Here is a 21,055-nt window from a genome sequence, read left to right as displayed (position 1 = left end):
GCCAGCGCAGCCTAAGGTTATGACGCAATACATAGAGTGCAAATGCACATATTAATTTCTAACTGTATTTTCAAAATGAGACATTTAGCAAACAATTGATCAATTCTTTGAGCCACCCCGCCTCTTCACGGCAATCTCATATTGGGGCAGTCCTACACTACGTTTTTTATATTCGCTGTGCCATAAAGGCCTCCCAAATGAACTAAATGCAAGACCACATAAAAAAAAAAATGGCACAGTGAGTAAAACAAAAAAACTTACAGTGGGACTAATGTGGTCTTTCTCCCAGCATATTAAGGAGGCCGTAATGGCACAGCGAATATAAAAATCGTAGAGCAGGACTGCCCCAAGAGATTGCCGTGACGTTGTGGCTCAAAGAAATGATCAATTGTTTGCTAAATATCTCATTTTGATATACAGTCAGAATTTAATATGCGCATTTGCGCTTTTCAAATTGCGTTCTGACCACAAGCAGCGCTGGCTTCTCTCTTTTTGCTTTGTATTGGTTTGTGGCTGACCACCACTGTTGCCGTGCGCGCTTGGGTCATTTACGCCATTCTTTCTGTTTTCATTGTGATTGATCTAGGCTGCTGTACACACTTACAGCAGCCCTGCCCTGCCCGGGCTCTGTTTTAATTAATACACCTGTGCCTGGGCCTGTCTCTCTCTTTAAGCCATGGTGCTGGTCAGGCATTGTGGAGGTCAGATCTGACATGTCCATGCTTGGACCTGGTCGACCGTTATTGTCGCATACCCTTTCCATGGGAGTGATTCGGAAAAGCTACAGGTACGGTTTGCATTCAATATGGTCCCGCTTTTAACACATTTAGGAGGCCGTAATGGCACAGTGAGTAAAACATAAAAAAACTTACAGCGGGACTAATGTGGTCTTTCTCCCAGCATATTAAGGAGGCCGTAATGGCACAGCGAATATAAAAATCGTAGAGCAGGACTGCCCCAAGAGATTGCCGTGACATGGCGGGGTGGCTCAAAGAATTGATCAATTGTTTGCTAAATATCTCATTTTGATATACAGTCAGAATTTAATATGCGCATTTGCGCTTTTCAAATTGCGTTCTGACCACAAGCAGCGCTGGCTTCTCTCTTTTTATTCTCCTATTGGCACCTACCAGGATTCAGTGTATCCATGGTCTGCACTTGCACCGAAAGGAAACTGGCAATATTCAAACAGGCAGCAGGACCGCTGAGACCTGTGATTGGCTGATTAGGTGTCTTCAGCAGCGTGTCATCCCTGATGTCATCGTTGATCACTGCAGCCATTCACGGTTCCTTGTCCTGTTGGTGCCTTGAAGCGTGATGTCTTTCTTTTGGTGCAAATGCAGATCACGGAGCTGCCATCTCAAAATCCCAGTGAGGCCGGGTTCACAATTGCGTGTGGTTTGTCTGCGTAGTTCCTCCCTTAAGCTCTGCCTATGCTCCGCCTACTTCTGCATGCGTTCTGCATACCTATCTTTAACATTGAGTACGCAGTGACATGTGTTGTATGAGAATGCTGCGTTTTGACGTGCCCACTGACCGCAAGGGAACGCAAAAAGTTGCATACTCAATGTTAAAGATAGGTATGCAGGACGACGCAGGACGCATGTGGAAGTAGGAGGAGCTTAAGGGAGGAACTACGCAGCCATACGCAGACCGGCCACACGCAAGTGTGAACTTAGCCTAAGTGCCGGTAGATGAGTACAGCTTCATTTTATATTTGTTAATATTCCAAGCCACTGGTAAAATTTTAATTTTGCTTGGACAGCTCCATTGTAGCAAAGCCTAACACAGTAACATACGAGGGGGGTACATTTGGAGTTTTGCTCTGAGGTCTTCTTCTCTATGCATCCTATTGCGGTTCATGGCTTACCACTGTTAATAGCTGTAGTACTCAGTCCCTATTGTGGAACAATATATAATATGCATACCGCTTATGCTAGCTATCTGGTTATAAACTAATGAAATCTTCTCTCCGATTATTTTATCCACATTTTCAATTATTTTTTCAACTCAATTTTGTGCTTCCTAGTATACTCAATGTGAAGAACTTGCTTTGACTCAAATGAAAAATCTCATCAAAACTGAAATGATTGACTGGACCTATGTGTCTGATATAAGTGATGAGTTACTGCTGGAAAACATAGCATATTACTGTGAAAAAGAGAAAAATGCAGGTATGTATGTGCTCTAAGGCATCATGTTTTATGTTATGATGTAACATTAAAAAACAAACCAAAAATAGGTCACGAACGATTCAATAAGACTGGTGTTTTGTATGTCAGTCTTAATAATAGGCGTGCATGAATAAGAAAAGTCTAATTCATTAAGAGGTGCACGCCAGTTTATAAATTCATGCACCTCAACAGAAATTATACTCCAGGCAAGAACAATGTTTTTATTCTTGTTTATTTTTTTTGCTTTTTTTTAGTCTATTATAGAAATGAGTGAATTATTTCACAGGTCATTGTTCCAGTGTCCATGTCTGTCTTCAAGCCTCTTCCTACCTGCCATAATCCCACGCACCTGTTCTTTGTAGGCCCCGTTCAACATTATTGTTTTAGCATGATATACAAATGACGCCGCTCTAGGCCTGTGACATTTTATTTCTGGTGTTTTTTTAATAGTATTTTCTATAGGACATTAAAAAGCCATAAGAAATGCATGCTCCAAATAAAAGGTTACCAAAACCATTAGTTACAAACAGAATGAGAAAACTCTGAAAATTAAGAAGTGTTTTTTTTACAAGAAAAAAACAAAAACCCTGCAATGGGGTATGTTACGGAAGTCTTACAATAATATCACATTAGGCAAAACATTTCCAAAAGGGGATATGTCTATAGAAAATGTAAATTATGCTACAGTTCTACAACATTTAATATTACTCTTCTTTGTTGTGTATTTTCGGCATGTACAGTAGAGATGAGAGAATCATTTCGATTTCTATTAATTAATGGTGAATCAGTAGTACTATAAAGTCTCCAATTGCCCTGACATCTCCTAGGGCCAAGGTATAGTGTTACAGCCCAAAACACCAGATCCTCATGGTGTGTGTGCTGCCAGTTTTCTCTTGTGCTTTAACACATAGGCCACATACTAACAAATTGTACAGCAGCCCCAGATTTACTTGACAAATAAGTAAAATTTTAGCCCATTTTATAATAATAGCACATTTTTAATGAAGAACTTGATAATGGCTTTGTACAAATGGTATCAGGCATATACAGTGCTTTGAAAAAGTATTCATACCCTGAACTTTTCCACATTTTTTCATGTGAAATGATGCATGATTTTCAAACTATTTTAAATATATAAATCTGAAAATTGTGAGGTGCAGTTGTATTCAGCCTTGAGTCAATACTTTGAAGAACCACCTTTCGTTGCATTTACCACTGCAAGTCTTTTGTTGTACGTCTCTACCAGCTTTGCACATCTAGAGGCTGAACTTTTTGTGCATTTTTTTGCAAAATAGCTCTAGCTCAAAGAGATTCGATGGAGAGTGTCTGTGAACAGCAATTTTCACCTTTTGTCACAGTTCTCAATAAGATTTAGGTCTGGACTTTGAATGAGCCATTCAAACATATGAAAATGCTTTGATCTAAACCATTCTATTGTAGCTCTGGAAGTATACTGAGGCCGGAGTCACACATGCGAGAAACACGTCCGTGTCTCGCATGTGAAAACCAAGCTCTGGTGCCGGCACTTGGGAGCGGAGCGTGCAGCTCCATGTGTTGCTATGCGGCCGCACGCTCCCTTCTGGAGTGCCGCACCAGAGCTTGCTTTTCACATGTGAGACACGGACGTGTTTCTCGCATGTGTGACTCCGGCCTAAGGGTCTTTGTCCTGGTAAGAAGGTGAGCCAATGTTCGAGTCTCAAGTCTTTTGTAGCCTCTACCAGGTCCCTGTTCCTACTGAAGAAAAGCATTCCCAACGCATGTTACCATCACCACCATATTTGATGATTGGGATGGTGTTTTCAGGGTGATGTGCAGTGTTAGTCTTCTGTCAAACATAAAATTTATCCCTACTTTGGTCTCATCATATCACTTTCTTCCACATGCTATATGTGTCCCCTGCATGACTTTTTGCAATTTGCAAATGGAACTTATGGCTTGATTTCAAAAGTGACTTTCTTCTTGCCACTCTTCCATAACGGCTGGATTTGTGGAGTATGCGACTATATGTTTCCTGTGGACAGATTTTCCCATGTGAGCTGTGAGTATCTACAGCTCCTCCAGAGTGACAATGGGCCTCTTGGCTGCTTCTCTAATTTTGGGCTGTCTTTGCTTGGGATGTCAGTTTAGGTGGAAAGCCATGTGTTGGTATGTTTGAAGTTATGAGATGTTAAAGGGAACCTGTCACCTGAATTTGGCGGGACTGGTTTTGGGTCATATGGGTGGAGTTTTCGGGTGTTTGATTCACCCTTTCCTTACCCGCTGGCTGCATGCTGGCCACAATATTGGATTGAAGTTCATTCTATGTCCTCCGTAGTACACGCCTGTGCAAGGCAAGATTGCTTTGCACAGGCGTGTACTATGGAGGACAGAGAATGAACTTCAATCCAATATTGCAGCCAGCATGCAGCCAGCGGGTAAGGAGAGGGTGAATTAAACACCCGAAAACTCCGCCCATATGACCCAAAACCAGTCCCGCCAAATTCAGGTGACAGAGTCCCTTTAAAGGGAACCTGTCACCCCGTTTTTTCAGATTGAGATAAAAATACTATTAAATAGGGCCTGCTCTGTGCGTTACAATAGTGTATGTAGTGTACCCTGATTCCCCACCTATGCTGCGAAATACATTACCAAAGTCGCCGTTTTCGCCTGTCAATCAGGCTGGTCAGGTCGGGTGGGCGTGGTCAAATCAGGCTGGTCGTGGTCACAGCGCTGTTTCTTCCCCAACTTTACGTTGGTGGCATAGTGGTGTGCACATGTCCCAGTGCCGAATCCACTTGCGCACACGTTAAGAAACAGCGCGCGATCTGCGCTATTACTGTCTTCGGTGGGGGCGGCCATCTTCCTGGGGCCGCGCGTGCGCAGATGGAGTGCTCTGCTGCACGGGGCTTCAGGAAAATGGCCGCGGGATGCCGCGCGTGCGCAGAAGAGATCGCGGCGGCCATTTTCCTGAAGCCGAGTTTGCATACTCGGCTTCAGGAAAATGGCCGCCGCGATCTCTTCTGCGCACGCGCGGCCCCAGGAAGATGGCCGCCCCCACCGAAGACAGTAATAGCGCAGATCGCGCGCTGTTTCTTAACGTGTGCGCAAGTGGATTCGGCACTGGGACATGTGCACACCACTATGCCACCAACGTAAAGCTGGGGAAGAAACAGCGCTGTGACCACGCCCACCCGACCTGACCAGCCTGATTGAAAGGCGAAAACGGCGACTTTGGTAATGTATTTCGCAGCATAGGTGGGGAATCAGGGTACACTACATACACTATTGTAACGCACAGCGCAGGCCCTATTTAACAGTATTTTTATCTCAATCTGAAAAAACGGGGTGACAGGTTCCCTTTAAGACCTTGAGCTTTTTTATGACCTAACACTGCTTTATTCTTTTCCAAAACTTTATCTCTGACCTGTGTGATGTGTTCCTTGCTTTTGAAAATGCTGTTTAAACCCTGATATTCTCAAACAAACCTCTGAGGACATTATAGAACAGCTATCGTTATACTGAGAATAAATTACACACTCAATTTACTCATTATTAGACTTCTGGGAGCAATTGGTCATTCAGGATTTTATTTAGGGGTATCAGACAACAGGTGGCTGAATAAAAATGCACATCACAATTTTCAGATTTATATTTTTAAAATAATTTGATATCCATTTTTCACTTACACTACTTAACACTTGACAAATATTTGCTAAATTTTGCTAGTTATCACATAAAATCTCAATACCGTATATACTCGAGTATAAACCGACCCGAGTATAAGCCAACCCCCCTAATTTTGCCACAAAAAACTGGGAAAACGTATTGACTCGAGTATAAGCCTAGGGTGGAAAATGCAGCAGCTACCGGTGAATTTCAAAAATAAATGCTCCATACCGTTCATTATGGCCCCATAGCTGTGCCATATAGTGCTCTTCACCGTTCATTATTGCCCCATATCTGTGCCATATAGTGCTCTGCACCATTCATTATTTCCCCATAGATGCTCCTTATAAAGCTGTGCCATTGCTGCTGCTGCTGCTGCTGCAATAATAAAAAAAAAAACCCATACTCACCTCTCTTGCTTGCAGCTCCCGGCGTCCGGTCCCGGCGTCTCTGCACTGACTGATCAGGCAGAGGGCTCCGCGCACAATATATGCGTCATCGCGCCCTCTGACCTGCACAGTCAGAGTGCAGAGACGCCAGGAAGATGGAGCGGCGCCGGGAAGATGGAGCTAATGCCCGGCGTGTGGAACGCGGACAGGTGAATATAAAATACTCACCTAGTCCCGGCGCTCCTGACTCTGCCCCTGCCTGTCACACGGTCTTCGGTGCCGCAGCTCTTCCTGTCAGCGGTCACGGGCACCGCTCAGAGGAATGAATATGTGGCTCCACCCCTATGGGAGTGGAGTCCATATTCAGTTCTCTAATGAGCGGTCCCACGTGACCGCTGACAGGAAGAGCTGCGGCACCCGGAGACAGTGTGACAGGCAGGGGGAGGGTCAGGACTAGGTAAGTATGCCTCAGCGCCCTCTCCCCCTCACCCTCCGACCCTGCCGCCCACCGTGACTCGAGTATAAGCCGAGAGGGGCACTTTCAGCGCAATAATTTGGGCTGCAAATATTGGCTTATACTCGAGTATATACGGTGATTTACAGCCTGCCCCGAAGCACAGTCTGTCTCTATCATATGAAACATGTTTGTGCTTCGGGGCAGGCCTGTGGGCAGGTCTTTCCTTGCTTTCTCTGGCTTAGAGCAGGAACACAAGACTCTTTCTACAGTCCCACCCCAGAGCATGGGCCTATCATTAACTGAAATCTTCTAACACTGATTACACAAGAACCACAAGACTGATTTCTTCACCCCAGGTATCATTTTTAAATCCTGCAGACAGGTTCACTTTAAGTTTGTGGGTGTAACATGAAAAAATCTGGATAATTTCACTGGGTGTGAACACTTTGTCAAGGCAATGTAACTCATTAGCCACATCTTCTGTCTACAACAGATGCCAAGCTTAGCTGTTGCAAGTGGTGGCATAAGGCTTACAAAGCACATTTCATGTATGCGGCAGATATAACCTGAGCTGTTTTTCTACATGTCTACTCTCCATCTATATCTCTGCTCACAACGCATTTTCTGTAGTAATACCTGTACCACGACCCGATCAGCCTAGTTTTCTTCCTTATGCCTTCAGTAGCAATTTACAGGTTGCATCAATTCAGCCCAGCTTCTTGGTGTCTAGGCCCCCACAATCCACAGCTCTACTTGTGGCTTTAGACCCTATTCACTATAGCTCCTTTCTCTCAGGCGTCAGAGAGAAACTGTCATGTAAAAAAAAAAAACAATGCTATTAACCTGCAGATATTTTGTTAATTTGCAGGCCCAGCTTTCAGTTTTAGAGGCATAGCTAGAGCACCTTCAGTCTTTACTCAGTACATAGAGAGAGGCAACTGTAACCACGCCCCAGCACTGACTGACAGGCTACTCACCAGTGCATCAGTACACAGCCAGCTGAAAGTATCAGAGCATAGTTGCTACTCACTATGTATTGAGGGGTGACTGAAGCCGTGCTGGTCATGCATCAGTGACTGAAAGCTGGACACTGCCAGGAGGAACAAAGTTAATTTCTTCCTGGTAGCCAGCTTGCAGTGTGGTTGGCGGGCAGCTTTAGAACACTATTAGCCTGCAGATTAACCCATATCTGCAGGTTAATAGTGTTTTTTTTACATGATAAATTCCCTTTAAAGATGTTATGGCCCTGTCTGGATTTAAATGCTACTATTTGTCTTTAGTTACTTCACAGGACTTGCTACCTCAAGAAATATTTTTTTGTGAACATTTACGATGAGCAGGCAAACTTTTCTATTTCTTCTCCAATACTCTGTAGACTCCTTGAAACCAGGAACTAGGTCTTCCCACCTCCTGGGCTGGCCAGTTGCTAACTTTTTTTCTATCCTGCCTGTTATCGCACCTGCTACAGCCCCAATGTGAGATATTGCTTAAAAACAAATGTAACGACACACAACAATAATACGCTAAAATTATATCTTTGCAAAAATATGAATTTCTTCAAGGAAGATGTTTTTTTTTAAGATTTTTTTTTCTTCTTTCTCCTTACTAGAGATGAGTGAATATTTCAATGTTCGGTTCACATTACGATCTCCGAATTTGCAATATTCGTAGATTAGTTGGTCGAATATTAGATAAACATAACCAAACGCCATTCAGGTTAATGGGAGGCAAAAACAAACGCATGCACAACAATTTATAACTGCCCGAATTGCTGCCAAAACACATCAAATGAAGGACAGACAAAATGAAAGTGGCCTCAATTCACCCACAGTACAAATTTTAGCATGGCATGGCAGCAATCAGCCAGACATGAGGTATCGGGGTCTGGAACAGCATTTGCAGCTTTCAATTGAATGTCACAGTAAGATGAGGTGGGTGAGGGATCGGTGTAGACCTCCTTTGCTCAGAGCCCTGATACCACATGTAAAGCCTCTACCTGCTTTCATGCTGAGCCACACTCAGGTGGCACAAATATCAGCTTTGTAGACTACTATTGTCAGAAAAATTTAAGGATAACACGGGTAGTTAACTCCAAGGAAGTGGAGGCCTGACGGTCTTGGAGGCCTACTGCTACAGGCAACACGCATGAACACATTTACAAAAATTAGTTGCAGACACCAGCAAAGTGGCATCAATTGCAATAGAGTAGAATAAGTATAGCGGGGACTGACACCTCTACCAGTACAGCCAAACCAGCACATGGAGACTGTAACAGGCAAGGTGGCAGCAGGTGAAAACTGCAACCCAAGGAGGTAACATAGTAACATAGTAACATAGTAACATAGTTAGTAAGGCCGAAAAAAGACATTTGTCCATCCAGTTCAGCCTATATTCCATCATAATAAATCTCCAGATCTACGTCCTTCTACAGAACCTAATAATTGTATGATACAATATTGTTCTGCTCCAGGAAGACATCCAGGCCTCTCTTGAACCCCTCGACTGAGTTCGCCATCACCAACTCCTCAGGCAAGCAATTCCAGATTCTCACTGCCCTAACAGTAAAGAATCCTCTTCTATGTTGGTGGAAAAACCTTCTCTCCTCCAGACGCAAAGAATGCCCCCTTGTGCCCGTCACCTTCCTTGGTATAAACAGATCCTCAGCAAGATATTTGTATTGTCCCCTTATATACTTATACATGGTTATTAGATCGCCCCTCAGTCGTCTTTTTTCTAGACTAAATAATCCTAATTTCGCTAATCTATCTGGGTATTGTAGTTCTCCCATCCCCTTTATTAATTTTGTTGCCCTCCTTTGTACTCTCTCTAGTTCCATTATATCCTTACTGAGCACCGGTGCCCAAAACTGGACACAGTACTCCATGTGCGGTCTAACTAGGGATTTGTACAGAGGCAGTATAATGCTCTCATCATGTGTATCCAGACCTCTTTTAATGCACCCCATGATCCTGTTTGCCTTGGCAGCTGCTGCCTGGCACTGGCTGCTCCAGGTAAGTTTATCATTAACTAGGATCCCCAAGTCTTTCTCCCTGTCAGATTTACCCAGTGGTTTCCCATTCAGTGTGTAATGGTGATATTGATTCCTTCTTCCCATGTGTATAACCTTACATTTATCATTGTTAAACCTCATCTGCCACCTTTCAGCCCAAGTTTCCAACTTATCCAGATCCATCTGTAGCAGAATACTATCTTCTTTTGTATTAACTGCTTTACATAGTTTTGTATCATCTGCAAATATCGATATTTTACTGTGTAAACCTTCTACCAGATCATTAATGAATATGTTGAAGAGAACAGGTCCCAATACTGACCCCTGCGGTACCCCACTGGTCACAGCGACCCAGTTAGAGACTATACCATTTATAACCACCCTCTGCTTTCTATCACTAAGCCAGTTACTAACCCATTTACACACATTTTCCCCCAGGCCAAGCATTCTCATTTTGTGTACCAACCTCTTGTGCGGCACGGTATCAAACGCTTTGGAAAAAAATCGAGATATACCACGTCCAATGACTCACCGTGGTCCAGCCTATAGCTTACCTCTTCATAAAAACTGATTAGATTGGTTTGACAGGAGCGATTTCTCATAAACCCATGCTGATATGGAGTTACACAGTTATTCTCATTGAGATAATCCAGAATAACATCCCTCAGAAACCCTTCAAATATTTTACCAACAATAGAGGTTAGACTTACTGGCCTATAATTTCCAGGTTCACTTTTAGAGCCCTTTTTGAATATTGGCACCACATTTGCTATGCGCCAGTCCTGCGGAACAGACCCTGTCGCTATATAGTACAAAGAGGTGGCACCAGGTGCTAATCCATGGCTGACCTACAGAAGGTAGCAGCTGACCCCCTAAAGCGGGTAAGCTGCTATGGCCCAAAGGAGGGATGAAAAATGCAGGCAGGCACTGTAGGTACTCTGGAACCACGGGTGCAGATTGGACAGGCTGAGGAACAGAAAAGCACTGGCAGATGCAGATTGACCGGCTGCTGGACAGAAGATCTCAGACAGGTACGAGCAGACGGGCACAGACAGGTAAGAGCAGATGGGTACAGGGTAGACAAGCAGACAGGCAGACCTGGAGAACCTGACAACTAGCAAGCATGCAAGGCAAACTAACAACATAGCTGAGGCACCTCCTTATTGGAGGAGAAGCCTTAAATAGAAGGTGTCACCCAGCTATAGGTTGGGAATACCTTTGGTTGATGCGGGCCATCCCTTTAAGATGGAGGGATGGCCCTACAACTGAACCTTGTGGGATTGGCAGGCTGTATCATATTCAGCAACAGAAAAAAATGATTTTTTTAAAATGTGCCTTAGGTCTGCAGACAGTTTCATATCACCACAGCACTGAATGACAAGGTGGGATACAGCAGGTTGTTTAACCTTTAGCTAGTGAAGAAATATTATTTAGAATGCTATACTCGTGCATGGGGCACAATAGAAGCAGTGCACAACACAATTGTAGGACATGTGCCCTGCTGGCTTTGTCTGTGGACTTCAGTAATGGCCAAAATTTAACAGCCATAATGGACACTAGCTTGCAACACTATCTGACTGATACACAACCGCCTAGCTAACTAGCTAAAATCTTGCTGCTAACAGTGTCAGCATCAAGAGTAGCTTCCATGCGCTGTTACAGTGTCAAAATGGCGCTAAAACAAGATATCCGCTATTTATATGGAGAGGGACATGATTTCAGCAGCAAATGACACAAGCTGTTGTGTCAGGACATTGTGGGTGTTTCCTGTGCCCTGATTGGCTTGCTGCAATGTGCATACATAAAGTTAGGAAAAAAATAAAGACTTCTTACAAGAACACCGCGCCTCTGAGTTCTGCAAACCCCCTCCCCTCATCAAACACATGCCAAACGCTAATGATACACCACTATTATCATTGCTAAAGTGCTGTAAATACTCTTGTGGCAATGCAAATATTTTCCCGCACTTTTATCAAATGTTAACGATTTTTTCCAATTTTGTAAAATTTTGCTCGCGCTTCCTATCACGAATCCAAATGTGCCATATTTGTGCCGAATTTGTTTGGCAATTGTTTTCCAAACAAATTCGCTCATCGCTACTCCTTACTCTTACACTAGGACTATAACTAACAACTTTCAAGCTCTTTAATGCAAACAAAGCCTTAGTAATGTCAAAGTAACACTGTTCTTCACTGCTGTTCTATCACATATTCTATATTTTTTTTTTCAGTGTTTTACAATTTTCTTTCACTGTCTCTATGGCAAACCTGTGTGCTGTGGCCTTGTTTCAATATCCAGTTTCAACACAAAAAGGCTGCTGCATCCCCTGCCTCTGCTTTTATTTGGGCTATGATGCTCTTCCTGATTGGCTCTGCTATGCTATGTAACCCAGCTGTGCACAAGGTCATGTGAGAACATTCCTAAAAATTTGTCATAAGTTCGAATTGCACCTAATAGTTTTGCTAATCTCTAGTGTACAGCAATCCACACTGAAAAATTGCTATTTACTTGCAGACATAGGGTTCATATACAGGTTAATTGTGCTTCAATGTTGTCCAACTGCCTTACTGAAAGTCTGGCTTCCAGAATAAAATAAAATAATTTCCTCCAGATTGCTGCCAGCTTTCAGTCATGAGGTTGCATAAAGCAGCTGCATTCACCACTGCCCTCAACACCGCTCACTATACTGTAAGCAGTGGCTGTTAGCATGCGCAGGCACTTGATTGACAGCTTATTCTGCACAGATTTGGTGCAGAGTCAGCTGTAAAAGTGTCAGGGCATGCTTACAGCCACTGCTTACAGTATAGTGAGCGGTGTTGTGAGCGATAAATGCAGCTGTTCTGTGCAACCCCATGACTGAAAGCTGGCGGCTTGAATACTTGAGCATGTCCCGAACTAATACACTTTGCAACTTTGCAAAAAGGAAGGGCATTATTAAAATTGGAAAAAAGCATGCATGGTAAATAGGGCCTTCACTGTCTCATTTACTGTTTTCTTGCAGAATTTACATTTGAATTCGGTAATGAAATAAATCAATTGTATGAAAGCCTCTGGGAAAGTATAAAAGTTTCTGTAGGCAGTTTTATCCCTGATAGTGAAGATTTTCTGTCGTATGAACTCAGAAAGACATCAACACTTTTACTATCACAAGATTCGTCTGTACAGGGTAAGAATATATTTATAATATTTTCATGTTATTATTTTGTGTTATCTATATTGTTTACTATATATATATATATATATATATATATATATATATATATATATAATGTGTAGCAGTTGGCTATATGGCATTGTCTCAAGTTGTAAAATGTAATATGTTAATTTGTAGAGTTAAAGGGCCACTGTCACCCCCTCCAGCCGTTATAAACTAAAAGAGCCACCTTGTGCAGCAGTAATGCTGCATTCTAACAAGGTGGCTCTTTTAGTTTTTTGTTCATGTATTCCCAAAATAAAGCGCTTTGAAATTTATCCAAAATACCTCTCTTTGTCCATGGAGGCGGGTCCTCGCTCCCCAGCTTGAACCGCTACTCTGCCGTCACTCCAATCTTCAGGGGCTTTCGGCGCCACCTCCTCCGCGCTGTTTTCGCTTCAAAACCTGTGCCTGTGCTGTGTACAACTGTGTGGGGCAGGCGCAGTAAGCTCTGGCCGTCTGACATCACAGCCAGGCTTGCATACTGCGCCTGTGCGAGCAGTGCGGCCACCCACCTTGGGAATCCCAGCCCCGCAGTGTGTTATGCATTATGCACAGTGTGGGGCTAGGATTCCTGGGCATGCGCACTGCGTGTGTCAGCCTGTCACCCAGGTCCCCCGCCTTACAGCGTCTGTATATTCAGCTGATCGTGCCTCCTCCTAGCAATTCTTTCCCGGCGATTGCTAGGAGGAGGCACGATCAGCTGACTATACAGATGCTGTAAGGCGGGGGACCTGGGTGACAGACTGACACACGCAGTGCGCATGCCCAGGAATCCTAGCCCCGCACTGTGCATAATGCATAGAGACAGCACTCAAGGTATTCCGAAGACTTTGCATCTCGTCATTGCGAAGCATGAAAATGGATTTGGGTAGGGGAGAGGCTCTGGACTGAGGTCTAAGGCCGGCGTCACACACAGCGTAAGACAATACGGAACGTATTATACGTCCGTAATATGCTGAAAAGTCCCCAAAATAGTGGTCCGTAGCTCCTCCGTAGGCAGGGTGTTTCAGCGTTTTTTGCACATGGCATCCTCCGTATGTAATCCGTATGGCATCCGTACTGCGTGTTTTTCTCGCAGGCTTGCAAAACCGACATACGGCTATACAAAAAAAAAACATATATACTATACTATATGTACCGTATATACTCGAGTATAAGCCGACCCGAGTATAAGCCGACCCCCCTAATTTTGCCACAAAAAACTGGGAAAACTTATTGACTCGAGTATAAGCCTAGGGTGAAAATGCAGCATTTACCGGTGAATTTCAAAAATAAAAATAGATCATTATTTCCCCATAGCTGTGCCATATAGTGCTCTACACCATTCATATTTCCCCATAGCTGTGCCCCATATAGTGCTCTGCACCGTTCACTGTGCCCCCTAGCTGTGCCTTATACGGTGCTCTGCACCGTTCATTGTGCCCCCTAGCTGTGCCTTATACGGTGCTCTGCACCGTTCACTGTGCCCCCTAGCTGTGCCTTATACGGTGCTCTGCACCGTTCATTGTGCCCCCTAGATGTGCCTTATACGGTGCTCTGCACCGTTCATTGTGCCCCCTAGATGTGCCATATACGGTGCTCTGCACCGTTCATTGTGCCCCCTAGCTGTGCCTTATACGGTGCTCTGCACCGTTCATTGTGCCCCCTAGATGTGCCTTATACGGTGCTCTGCACCGTTCATTGTGCCCCCTAGATGTGCCATATACGGTGCTCTGCACCGTTCATTGTGCCCCCTAGCTGTGCCTTATACAGTGCTCTGCACCGTTCATTGTGCCCCCTAGCTGTGCCTTATACGGTGCTCTGCACCGTTCATTGTGCCCCATAGATGTGCCATATACGGTGCTCTGCACCGTTCATTGTGCCCCCTAGATGTGCCATATACGGTGCTCTGCACCGTTCACTGTGCCCCCTAGCTGTGCCTTATACGGTGCTCTGCACCGTTCATTGTGCCCCCTAGATGTGCCTTATACGGTGCTCTGCACCGTTCATTGTGCCCCCTAGATGTGCCATATACGGTGCTCTGCACCGTTCATTGTGCCCCCTAGCTGTGCCTTATACGGTGCTCTGCACCGTTCATTGTGCCCCCTAGCTGTGCCTTATACGGTGCTCTGCACCGTTCACTGTGCCCCATAGATGCTCCACATTAATCTGTGCTGCCGCTGCTACTGCTGCAATAAAAAAAAAAAAACCACATACTCACCTCCCTTGATTGCAGCTCCCAGCGTCTCGTTCCGGCGCCTCCATCTTCCCGGCGTCTCTGCTCTGACTGATCAGGCAGAGGGCGCCGCGCACACTGTATGCGTCATCGCGCCCTCTGCCTGATCAGTCAGAGAGCGCAGACGCCGGGAAGATGGAGGCGCCGGCCGGGAAGATGGAGCGGCGCCCGGCGGCTGGAACGAGGACAGGTGAATATAACATACTCACCTAGTCCTGGCGATCCTCGCGCTGTCCCCTCCTGTCTTCGGCGCTGCAGCTTCTTTCTCTATCAGCGGTCACCGGCACCGCTGATTAGAGAAATGAATAAGCGGCTCCGCCCCTATGGGAGGTGGAGCCGCTTATTCATTTCTGTAATGAGCGGTCCCACGTGACCGCTGAAGAGAGGAAGAAGCTGCAGCGCCGAAGCCCGTGGGACGGCAGGGACAGCGCGAGGATCGCTGGGACTAGGTAAGTATGCCTCAGCGCCCTCACCCCCTCACCTGCCGACCCCACCGCTACCGTGACTCGAGTATAAGCCGAGGGGGGCACTTTCAGCCCTAAAATTTGGGCTGAAAATCTCGGCTTATACTCGAGTATATACGGTATATATATTATTACTTCATACAGCGCTAGATAGCTTTAAAGCCGGTAATTCAATTGCCAGCTTTTGCTATCTCCTTCCTAAACCCGACATATGAGACCTGGTTTACACACAGTAAACCACCTCATATCACCATTTTTTTTGCATATTCCACACTACTAATGTTAGTAGTGTGTATGTGCAAAATTTAGCCATTCTATCTACTAAATTAAAGGGTTAAATGGCGGAAAAAATTGGCGTAGGCTCCCGCGCAATTTTCTCCGCCAGAGTAGTAAAGCCAGTGACTGAGGGCAGATATTAATAGCCTGGAGAGAGTCCACGGTTATTGGCCACCCCCTGGCTAAAAACACCTGCCCCCAGCCACCCCAGAAAAGGCACATCTGGAAGATGCGCCTATTCTGGCACTTGGCCACTCTCTTCCCATTCCCGTGTAGGGGTGTGATATGGGGTAATGAAGGGTTAATGCCACCTTGCTATTGTAAGGTGACATTAAGCCAAATTAATAATGGAGAGGCATCAATTATGACACCTATCCACTATTAATCCAATACTAGTAAAGGGTTAAAAAAAAAACAAAAAACAAAAAAACACACACATTATTAAAAATTATTTTAATGAAAAAAAAAATCACAAAGTATTCTACGCTCAATCCACTCACTGAAGACCCTCGATCTGTAACAAAAAAATAAAATAAACCAACAATATCCATACCTTCCGAAGATCTGTAATGTCCAACGATGTAAATCCATCTGAAGGGGTTACAATATTTTGCAGCAAGGAGCTCTGCTAATGCAGCGCAGCTCCTTGCTGCAAAACCCCGGAGAATGAAGGTAAAGTAGGTCAATGACCTATATTTACCTTCATTTGCGGTGAGGCGCCCTCTGCTGGTTGTTCCTAGATCGTGGGAACTATCCTAGAAAGCTCCCAGGCTCGAGTTCATAAGAGGCGCCCTCTGCTGGTTGTCCTAACCATGGACCCTCTCAAGGGTATTAATATCTGCCCTCAGTCACTGGCTTTACTACTCTGGCGGAGAAAATTGCGAGGGAGCCCACGCCAATTTTTTCCGCCATTTAACCCTTTATTTTAATAGCTAGAATGCCCAAATTTTGCACATACACACTACTAACATTAGTAGTGTGGAATATGCAAAAAAATGGTGATATGAGATGGTTTACTGTATGTAAACCATGTCCCATATCATGTCGGGTTGAGGAAGGAGATAGCAAAAGCCGGTAATTGAATTACTGGCTTTAAAGCTATCTAGCGCTGTATGAAGTAATAATATATATACATATATGCGTCTCAATGACATAGAATAGGTATATATATATATATATATATATATATATATATATACACATACACACACACATTTATTTCAACCTATTCTATTGTAAGCTGTCAGTGTGATTTTACTGTACACCGCAATGAATTACTGGCTTTTCTCTCTAACACCGCTGCGTATTTCTCGCAAGTCACACTGCTGGTCCGTGTGTAATCCGTATTTTTGGGGCTTTCATTGGCGTTTTATTTGCGCAATACGGTGACAAACGCAGCATGCTGCGATTTTCTACGGCCATAGAAAGCCGTATAATACTGATCAGTAAAATACGGCAGATAGGAGCAGGGGCATAGAGAATAATTGGGACGTTTGTTTTGCGAGTTTTACGGACGTATTTTCTGTGCTCATAAGTCCATAAAACTCGCAAGTGTGACGGTGGCCTAAGGGGTAAGGTTTCTCCTTGTGGAGAGTGACATGCCAGCTCTGGCTTGTCAAGGTAAGGAGGCTTATTCGCCATGCAATACTCTTCTGGGGAATTTAATATTCAAATTGCCTCTTCAGAGAAAAAGAGGACTTGAACTCTATAGCGCCACCTGTTGGAAGTAGCGATCCTACAAGTCACAGTCGACCCTTTAACGAGTCTTGTGTTTGCCGCTCCTGAATATGTACTGTAATTATTTTTTATATTTATGAGGTGTTCAGCAATCCCTTTGTTTAGTTTTCATTCAATGAAATAGACAAAATAGTGTGAATCGCAATTAATTAATTTATAGTGTGTACTATGCCTTGTTGAAGCAAAAGGTTTCTAAATAATCGCAGATGTGCACTGCCCCATGGAATAACACTGGGCTAGTCCAATTTATTCGGTTGTGTGAGCGACCCATAACACAAAAAAATCAGATCATAATCATCTGTTCTAATCATTTTTTTTTTGTGAATCAAATCAAGTGAGAAAATCAACAATGTGAATAAGCCCGTAAGCCCTTATTCTTAGGGAATTTATTAGGTGGACTAAGGTAAGCCTATGCCCCATCCCCTGATGATGCCGCTAGTGTGGTGAAACATGTTGGGGTGACGCTGGTGCTAAAATTTGTTGTCCTATTCTGCCAATATGTATTAGCATACCGTGTGCTATACACTTTCTAAGTATAAATTAGCAGGAATACTGCATAAAATAACTGCAGACTTCTGAGACAGATTAGGAACAAAACGTTTTATACCCTTTGTATTTAATTTATTTTAATAGAAATAAAAGTTACATTTTATGGTCATCTAGTGAGGGTTTATTTGAGGATCCACTCAATTTGGAAATCATACAGCCCTACACATTTCTGTGTACTCCTCACCAATGCCATACAATTTTGAGACAATTAGTTCCAAAACATTTATCTTGGTCTCATGACTCCTGAGCATAGATAAATGTTTTTGGACTCCATTGTCTGTGTGAATGCTACAGTAAGTAAAAAGCAATAATGCATATAAATAACATAAGGCACTCAGTATACATTGTTGCTATAATAAAAAAGTGTAAAAGCCATCCCACCAGCGCTAAGGTGTATCCGGTTAGGACGGTCCTAACCCTAGTATTAAAAAATTATGGAAGTCATACAAAATTGTTGTTTTTGATGTGGGGTTTATTCATTTTTTATATCAACTAATTTGAGTGAAACTGAAGATTTTAAAATGAAAGGTTAGATTATTACCCTTACTTTCATGTTATGTGTTAAAACAATGTATTATCAAATTCAGTCTTGTCAAAATTGTGAAAATTGTTCTTGTATTCAGTGAGATTTTGATTAAAATCTTACTTTTCAAATGGGGTGTACTGACTTATGCTAAGCAGTGTACATAAAGGACACACAACGTATAGTTGTAGATATTCCTCACACCCTTTATATGGAGCGCCCCTGTGGGGCCGTGGGGTACTCGGCACCGGGTCCTGCGGTTCACAAGGGGATGTCATGGTGGCTGACCCGGTCCGTGGCCCTGGGACGTCCGTGTAAAAGGGAAAGGTCTTTAAAGGGAGAAAGAGTTCATGACGCCACCTGTGGTATTCGGTCAGGGTGACCGACGCTGCGTTAAGGGGTCCGCTGGGGTCATGTTATGGCAGCTAGATGGTATACCTTCCCACAGGTGAAGTATGTCCCCAGGGCTTCCCAGTGTGTAGATGGTGGATGGTGAGAGGCACAGAGAAGAACGAGGACACAAGGTTGCAGTCTCTTTACCATTACTGAAGGCTTCAGCATCCACAGTCCAGAGCACCAGATCACAGGGCAGACAGAGTCCGGCCGGTTTAGAGGCAAGTCCAGAGTCCCCTTGTCCAGGTAGAAATCAGTAGCCTTCCTCTAGCGCTGCAGTGTTGTAGTCCCTTACTGCTAAGCCTCTCATAAGGTCCTCACAGTTGTTGTAGATGTTATGTCTCTCTCTGTCCCCCAGAGGGATGGGACAAACCCATATGACCGGTGGCTTGAGGCGTTTTACAGGGACTCTATCATGCCCCAGCCTCTAAGGGGTGCCACCTTGCCTCCTGGGTGTAGGGGCGGACAGGTAATGTGAAATTAGCTGTCTTACCGGTCTCTGGAGCAAAGCATAAAGGATCGTTGCTCCCTCGGTGTTCCGACTGGCAGCCTGTGTAGGGCTGTTCCCCTCCTGGTATCCACTCCTTTGCTACAACTTTTCACCCTCTCTGCATTACAGTTCTCCTTCAGTGTCTTTCTAGAAGCTGCAGCTCTCCTTCTGTCTCGATCTCTGACAGGATCCCACCCCTGTCAGGGACCAACTACCTGAGCGAAGGTCAGCCAGCAACTAACTAACTTCCTCCCCAGGCAACCAGTTTTACCTAAGTGTGAAGAGTGCCCTAATAAATAGGAGCAGAGCTCCCCCTGGTGGCCTGGAGTGCGAAATATGTTGCATGTTTGTGATACCTGGATTCAGTTGTCCTTTGCCTCCAAACGGAACATCACTCCCCCCTAGAGGAGAACGATATTACTGCAATGACCAGGACCCTGGGGCGCTGCATATACTTGTAGGCAGCTGACATCATTAATCCTCTGCTAACTCATGCATCATTTTTAAGTACCAAAGAGCAAGACAGCATGTCAAGGAAGGACAAGGCAGATGCCCACCCTTGCATACCCCTTGACCAGTCATCGGTCATGCTAAGGTTAAGTCACTAACATCATAAGACCAGACAACAATATTTATTTCTGTTGTTTTATTTTCACAAGTCATAGGAAAAGAAGTTCTCCCTGTTGGTTTGATACCAATACGTTCTGATGTCATTGAAGATTATGCTGGAGATCTGATAAAGCAACTCCCGGTATTAAGCAGGTATACAGATTTATCGACAGATGACTCGGGCTACTCCCTTTCATAAGAGATTTGAAATATGTTTCTTTTATTTATGGTAATTGTTTTATTATTTAGTGATGATCCACGAATTCCTATCTTGAAAAACACAGAAATGTACGATGAACTTTGGCACTGGCATGTACACCGCCCTCTAAGTGATGACTATGACAGAACAAAGTGTGAACGTGAAGGTAGACATTTTTTATTATTCTCAGTACAGGAGACAAAATAATAATGAATCTATTGAAGATTTTATTGTATAATTCCAGTCAGAAAGTTCGTTGCTTCATCTTGACAAAATTTACCCACAGGACAGGGTTTTTGACTAGTTTTCCAGTATTTTTCATTCCAATTTTTAGCAGCTTTTTTATTTGGCTACATGTTACATTAAAGTCTATAGTGCAATATTAAATGTACTTTATACAAAGATTATTTTTTGGGGATGATTTTTGTTGTTGCATTGGTGTGCTTTCAAATGTTTTTTTCTTTATTAGTAGGATGCTATAGATATGCAATTAGAGATCAGCGGACCTAACAAAATTCAAATTTGTCAAATCGTGTGGATTTTCCATGAGAATTCGATTCACAGCTACATTATTCTCTGCTAAATGATTGCACCTTATTATGATCTGGGGTCTCTCCAGACCACAAAATATAATAAACATAAAATGTAAAAGACAAGAAAGTACTTATACACATGGCTTTGTATGGTTCGGCAAATGGCGAATGTGGATTTTTGTAATATTCAAGTAGA

The 21,055-nt window shown here is 43.8% G+C and overlaps 1 protein-coding gene across 1 annotated transcript in view; it reads left to right on the top strand.

Annotated features, from left to right (window-relative positions):
• LOC138656877 (probable ATP-dependent RNA helicase DDX60) overlaps positions 1-21,055 on the top strand; it is a 375,810-nt gene that overhangs the window by 102,864 nt on the left and 251,891 nt on the right. Inside the window, exons 10-13 of the mRNA XM_069744200.1 lie at positions 2,030-2,174; positions 12,677-12,841; positions 20,178-20,280; positions 20,377-20,492. Of these exons, the coding sequence (XP_069600301.1) occupies positions 2,030-2,174; positions 12,677-12,841; positions 20,178-20,280; positions 20,377-20,492 (529 nt within the window). The remainder of the gene's footprint in view (positions 1-2,029; positions 2,175-12,676; positions 12,842-20,177; positions 20,281-20,376; positions 20,493-21,055) is intronic.

The sequence above is a fragment of the Ranitomeya imitator genome, chromosome 1 (genome assembly GCF_032444005.1).
Source record: "Ranitomeya imitator isolate aRanImi1 chromosome 1, aRanImi1.pri, whole genome shotgun sequence".
Lineage (NCBI taxonomy): Eukaryota > Metazoa > Chordata > Amphibia > Anura > Dendrobatidae > Ranitomeya > Ranitomeya imitator.
Note: the sequence above shows the minus strand (reverse complement) of the source record. Positions and strands in the feature narration are given on the sequence as shown.